This window comes from Engraulis encrasicolus, chromosome 14, assembly GCF_034702125.1.
Source record: "Engraulis encrasicolus isolate BLACKSEA-1 chromosome 14, IST_EnEncr_1.0, whole genome shotgun sequence".
Classification (NCBI taxonomy): Eukaryota; Metazoa; Chordata; class Actinopteri; order Clupeiformes; family Engraulidae; genus Engraulis; species Engraulis encrasicolus.
In genome coordinates, this window is record NC_085870.1 from 54707415 (window position 1) to 54714329 (window position 6915).

General features: G+C 41.9%; 1 protein-coding gene across 1 annotated transcript in view; it reads left to right on the forward strand.

Annotated features, from left to right (window-relative positions):
- The first annotated feature begins 620 nt into the window (after positions 1 to 620).
- The window catches only part of p3h1 (prolyl 3-hydroxylase 1), a 13022-nt gene continuing 6727 nt past the window's right edge, over positions 621 to 6915 (forward strand). The window contains exons 1-8 of the mRNA XM_063216629.1: positions 621 to 1158; positions 2117 to 2269; positions 2869 to 3058; positions 4606 to 4737; positions 5742 to 5881; positions 5977 to 6066; positions 6225 to 6277; positions 6791 to 6912. Of these exons, the coding sequence (XP_063072699.1) occupies positions 688 to 1158; positions 2117 to 2269; positions 2869 to 3058; positions 4606 to 4737; positions 5742 to 5881; positions 5977 to 6066; positions 6225 to 6277; positions 6791 to 6912 (1351 nt within the window). The 5' untranslated portion in view covers positions 621 to 687. The remainder of the gene's footprint in view (positions 1159 to 2116; positions 2270 to 2868; positions 3059 to 4605; positions 4738 to 5741; positions 5882 to 5976; positions 6067 to 6224; positions 6278 to 6790; positions 6913 to 6915) is intronic.

A 6915-nucleotide genomic window follows, 5' to 3' on the forward strand; every position in this document is an offset into this window, starting at 1 on the left:
CCCTGAATACACCCCCTTATGTGTGGGTTTGCAGAGTGTTTCAATTGTTGGGGAAAAGGCTTTTTTTTCTTACTCTACTCTAATTGCTTTGACTTATCTTCCTCTGTTCATTAGGCCAGTGGTTTTCGAAGTGGGGGCTGGGAACCCTGCAGGGGCGCGAGAGGGTGCTGGAGGGGGGGCGGGTTGGGGCACATCAGGTTGGCAGAAAAAGTATAGGACAACAAAATGGATAATTTAATAAACTGAATAACGTAAACCAATAACCCATACATTAATGTATTATATATTATCTAATTAGAAAACAATAATATTCTCAACAGCAATCTGTTGCATCTGTGAACTTTAAGACTATTATCGTTATTATTTTACAGGCCTATAATATCCTAGTGGTGCACTCCTCACAAACCTAATGATCGTGAAAGGGGGTGAAGAGAAGAAATGGTGTGGCTGCGGCACGACCCATGTAAAGGGGGACCTTGGCTGGAATTTACCAGTAAATGGGGGGCCTTGTCATGGCAAAGTTTGGGAACCTCTGCATTAGGCAGCTTTTGTATTGTGGTTTTGAGTGGCCCTGCTAGCGGTCCATAGCTCCACCCTCTGAGACCCTGACGAGGACGGCCCTTGCTTCCCTTGCGATTCCCTTTTCGTGTCGGGTCTAGTAGTGCTGGGGAAGGCCTGAGTTCCAAGATGTCCTTCAGCGTAATAACGGTGCTTTTCTCATTCGTTCTATTATGTCTTACGACTTCTTTTTCAGATGCACAAACGGAGAGCAACGGCATCCCGGAGCCCTACGACCTCTTATTTGACAATGCGGTGGAAGCTTATTACAAAGGGGATTGGATGACTGTCATCCTTCACATGGAAAGAGCCCTGAAGAATCGAGGTTTACTCCGGAAAATCAAAGCTCAGTGCAGGCTTGCCTGTGCAGACAACGCGACATTTGGGCAAAACATTCCAGGCGTTGGCCAGGCATTACCCGGCGCCGGGTCCATTGAAGATTTGGGTTTTTTTCAGTCCATCATGAAACGGGCCGACTGCGTTACTTCCTGCGAGGCTCAGAAGTTGGGACCATACACACTCCACAAAGTTAGCGATGAAGTGCAACTGGAGTTCAGGAAGAGAACTCCTTACAACTACTTGCAAGTTGCATATTTCAAGGTAAGAAATCAAATGTTCTCACTGAGTAGGCCTATCAAAGTGTAAACAACGTGGGTAAAATGCATGATGTCACAGATTGCGCACGGTGGCACAGATTGCGTTTTTCTGCACAACTTTTTCAGTATGTAGCTTTGTCAAGTCATGTATGTATGTATGTATGTATGTATGTATGTATGTCAAGTCATGTATGTCAGTATGTCAAGACGTTGAAATAGGCTTCATACGTTCAGATTTGTGTCCAAAAGGATTTTTCCCACAAAGCTGTGAAGAATCCCTCCAAAGGCGACCCCTATCATAGAGCACCGCAGGGCTCATCCATTTGTTGCTTATCCCAACCCCCAGAAAGAGCTTCAGTGCCACGTCTTAAGGTGGAGTCTTTACGAGTCAAGCCGTTCACAGACTTGAAGTGGTTTTCGGCTACTGTAGAGGAATGAATGGGCTGTGATCATGCCTTTGAGAGAGGAACAGCAAGTAGTTCAACTCCAGTCCTACTGCACTAAGCAGAACATTTTTAAAATCAGATTGGGAACACAATTCTGGTTCGTTGCTCACCATTAAATATTCACTTTACTCTAGGAACGCCTCCTCGAAAGAGAGTTTTAGACCTACTGTCTGCCATACTACTAGGCCTAATACACGACCACAATAGACAGTCTTTAGGCCTACTTCTTTCCTCTCTGGTAATACATTGCGATTCGGTCATTGCCACTCTGATATCAGTACGCATTTACAAGTAAATTATTACAATTGTTGTAATAACACATTAATTACTAATAAAAGCACTGGGCTGTCTGGTCACATGGTCTCAAAACAGTGTTGTCAGTTGTAAACAAACAGTTGGGGTTAGGATGCAGTGTCATGCTGAGAAAAATAACACCTAATCTCTGCCATTGTAACATGTGTAACATGTCATCTGTCATGTCATATCATCTGTCATCTGTAACATTTCACTCCCCAGATCAAAAAGCTTGACCGGGCTGTATCAGCTGCAAACACCTTCTTTCTGGCAAACCCCGACCATATGGAGATGAAGCAGAATCTGGATTACTACAAGATGATGGCGGGAGTTCAGGAGAGTGACTTCAAAGATCTGGAAGCTCAGCCACATATGGTTTGTAAGATTATATGAAGGTTGTCTATCATGCATGTGACATGTAACATAGGTGTTTCTCTTGATGTTTGCACATTCCTCCAGTATATACTTTTATCTGGACATTTAGTCCCATTTAGTTCTGCTCCCTACTGTACTTCCACATCCAGTGTTTTGGCAGATCAGTGCATTTTGGTCATTATGTTACTGATGCCAACAAATTGTGAATGGGACTGGTGAATAGTCTGTCCTGCCCTGTCTATTGTCATGTCAATGTCTTGTTAGGCCTATATCTGGGTAAATGTGTAAGGTAATGTGTTAATGTTTATCTTTGTTTCTATCTTGTCACAGGCAATACAACTTGCCTGGTGTTACCTCACTTGCTGACAAAAAAATACAATTGGGGACAACAAACATATCCTAGTGAAAAAGGCCTAGGTTATTCTTCTGCAGCAACACATCCACCTACTGTTATAAGTTTTGAAAATGATTATTCTTTACAATGTCGCAATGACCTGGAATGAACTGAAACGGTCCAAGACATTCATCTACTACCCAGATATAAACATGGTCACTGTAATTCCCTCACATGATGCATATGGTTGCTAATTTACTTTCAGGCTGCCTTCCTAGAGGGAAAGAAGCTGTACAGCTCGGATGATTTTGCTGGCGCGGTTTCGTTCTTTGAGACTGCGGTGGAGGAGTACTTCCCAGCCTATGAGGAGTGCAGGGCTCTCTGTGAAGGATCGTACGACTATGATGGATACAACTACATGGAGTACAAAGCAGACCTTTTCCAGGCTATGACAGGTGAGTGGATGAAACTACTCTCATGGTTCACAAACTGAAAATAGGCTAATCGATTTGTAGTCACATTCTCCTATGAGTCACATTCTCATAATGTCATAAGGCACACTGTTCCACCCGTGCTTTTTTAATCGTTCAAAAGACCTTTTGAGAAGTAACATTTTTCTCCCAGTTCTTCTAGAATGTTACTGTAACATTCTACAGATCCCAGATGTTTTTAATTGTGTATGCCTACTTGTCCCATATAGCCTACTACAGGCCTAGCTGCATATATATATATGAACTTTATTACAGGCTCTAGGCCCAATAGGCAGACACACATCATAGCATACATAAAAAAACAATAACATATAAAATAGGCAGGAAAAGAAAAGGAAGAGAGAAAGAGAAAAAAAACAACAAGCAATAATGCCTAAGCATATACAAACATATCTGTCATGACAGTCTTAAAAGGCAGCCATACCAATGCTTCCACATATTTGATTGATATCGGATAGAGCTGCATCTGGAGCTTGTGAGAATCATTATAATACAGTTTTTAGACTTATCCAGACGGCACATGAACTTAAACATAAGGTTCCTCAATAGACCAGGTAAAGTACAAAGTCCTGAGTCACAAAATAATTTACTAGCACTGCAACTCCTAGGCTTTTTCAGCAATATCCTCAGACAGTCATTGCCACTTGGAGTTTGCGCAATGGTTCTTTTTTGTAGCTGACCCATAATGAGGCTGCATACATAGGGCTACAGTAGGCCATCACATCACACTCACATCTCACTTCACATCATCAGAACAGTGATGACATTTTCTTACCAACATGTTTGCTTGGACATACAACATTCGTCTCTGCCTATACATGTCAGCATCATCCTCTAGCTTATCAGTGATGACATAGTCTCACCCATTACTTGTTTCGTTGTTATGTTTTTGTTTTGTTATTAATTCTATTTTTTTCTTTTTTAATTAATTATTTTTTAACTTAACATTAATTCCTGTCCAGGGACTGCAGGTGAAAATTTGCCTTGTGGCTATAATCTGGCTCAATTGTATGTTATGCACTGTCCCTGTCAAATACGTAAACATTAAACCTAAACCTAAGCTTTGTGTTAAAAATCCTGCAAAGTACTTGTGATATCACAATGAGAACTAATTTTGCCAAAATTGGCCAAAAAGCTCATATCTTATATGTGATGGTACTCCTCAAAGTATGCTACACTTGCAAAAGTACACACAGGGCTTTTATGGTTACATTACAACTTGGTCATTGGTCATTTGGTAACAGCACATTTACAGTGGCCATGCCGGAAGTGTCCACAGTGTTTCCCAATCTTTTTTTGTCTTGCGTGCCCTCTACAGCTTTTTGTCATACCATGAGTACCCCCTCACTGCATGCTCTATATGTCTTTCTCGATCCCATTGTGACCATGCTCCATACATTTTTTCCCCCCGCTTACCCCCTACAGTGTTCTTACATGTACCCCTGGTTGGGAATCATTGCTTAAACAGATAAATAATTCTTAAATATTTTTTGTCATTTGTCTGTCCTCAGATCATTTCCTGCAAAGTCTGAACTGCAAACAGAACTGTGTGCTGGAGCTTGCGACCACCGCTGGAAAAGACAAGCCGTTTGAGGACTTCTTGCCATCGCTGTTCAATTACCTTCAGTTCTCCTACTTTAACAGTATGTCCGAGTTAGTTTGTGGCAATAAAACGTGATGTTCTTTTTCCTTTTACATTACATTACATTCAGCAGAAGCTTTAGACCAAAGCAACTTACAAAAAGGACATTCAAGCAAGTACAGAGTGTGGGGCCAATACAGAGTACAGTAGTATACAAGTAATGTAGAACAGATAGAGTGCAGAAAAATAGTGGAGGACCTATGAAGCGTAGTGCAGGCCTGTACCCATGATTAAAGGTGACTAGAGTAAAGTATGTTATGCACGGAAGCTCGCTAGGAAGAGATGAGTATTCACTAGCTTCTTGAAGTTTGAGAGGGATGACCCTGCTCTTGTAGCAACTGTTAGCTTATTCCACCACTGAGGGACAATGACAGAAAACCTTTTGGACTGGGATCGCCTTGTGTGAGTAGAGGGTAAGCCTAAACGGTTGGTACTGGAGGAACTCAACACCCTGGAAGGAACACATGGCTTTTGCATAGCCTTCAGGTAGCCAGAGCAGAACCTGCTGTAGCTTTGTAGGCAAGGGTCAGGGCACCGGTAGCCAATGCAGGTCGACAAAAAGTGCCGTGACATGCATCCTTTTGTGTTGGGTGAAGACCAGACGCACCACCGCATCTTGGACCATTTATAGGGGTCTTGTTGCACATAGTTGCAGTGGTCAAGGCAAGAGATGACCATGGCCTGTACCAGAAGCTGAGTGGCATATGGGTCAGGTACGGTCTGATCTTTTTTACATTGAACAGTGAGGAGCGGCATGACCGGGCAACCGAGGCTATGTGGTCAGAGAATGATAGATGGTCATCAATCATGACACCCAGGTTTCTTGCAACCTTACTTGGGGCGACAGTGGCTGAGCCCATATTGAGTTTGATATCATAGCTACATTAATCCTTGGCTGGGATTACCTCACGTCATCTTTTATATACTATGGTGCCCAATATTCACTAAACCAGTCAGTAATTATGGTGTTGTGATGGTGCATTGTGTTTTTTGTCTGTATTCCAGGTGAGAACTACGAGAAGGCTCTTGAGTGTGCTAAAACATATCTTCTCTTCCATCCTGAGGACGAGGTGATGAAGCAGAATATGGCATATTACGCAGTGGTTGTTGGGGAGGAAAATGCCGTCAACATAGTCGAAAGAGAGGTACTGCTTTCCTCAAGAGTTATAATTAGCACTCATGAATTTGCATGCTACTTGATATTGTTCTATTGGAGCCTAACATTTAATTCATATTTCAGGTTATCAAGCAGTATATCAAGAAGTCTTTACTGGAAAAGGAACTTCTCTACTTTGGATATGAAATATTCGGAGTGACTTTTGTGGATCCAGTGAGTAGCAAGCAAACGTGCATAATATACAGTAGTTTATGTGTTTTTCCCATACATTACATAGGATAAATGACACTGTGTATTGTGAACTGGGAATATTCATTTTCATATTCAATTATCCATTGTTTCCATTTCCATGATTATTTATTTCCAATTAGGACCCCTGGACACCTGCTGATGTCATGCCTGTGAAACTAAGAGAAAAACAGAAGTAAGCATCCAGACTTGCAGAATTCACTTTGACATACTGTATGTTGTAGAATGGTCGGAGAGAAGAAGACACACTTCCCATCTGTCATCTTTCAAAATACATTTGTTTTCTAAAGGACCAACACATGCTTAACCTTTATTGTATCTGTATATGTGCTGTGTATGTTCCCCCTTGTTAGTTATTTTGGATAAACGTTTCTGCTAAATGTAATTTATTGCAACTTGAGCTGGGCTCACTGATAATCTTATCTCTGGTCGTAAGCACCAAGACAATGCCCGACGTTCTACTTCGAATCATAAATATTAGTGTTTGATATACACAATTTGCGGCTCTTTGAACCGGAAAAATTTCATCTTAGAACGTTGCACAGGACAAAGAAATCCGACAATCACTTGCAATGGTCATGGGGTGTAACGTTCCATCGATTGTTGTAAGGGGGAAGAATTGCGTTAAGTCATGTAGTTTAAGCTCGGCTTTAGTGTAATGTCCTTTGTGTGTGTTTTTGTGTGTCAGGGCTGATCGGGAGACAGCTGCCCGGATCACTGAGGAGATCGGCAACCTCATGAAGGAAATCGAGACGCTTGTAGAAGAGAAGAACAAGGACTCATCTGATCTTACCAAGGTGTTTTCAGATGGTG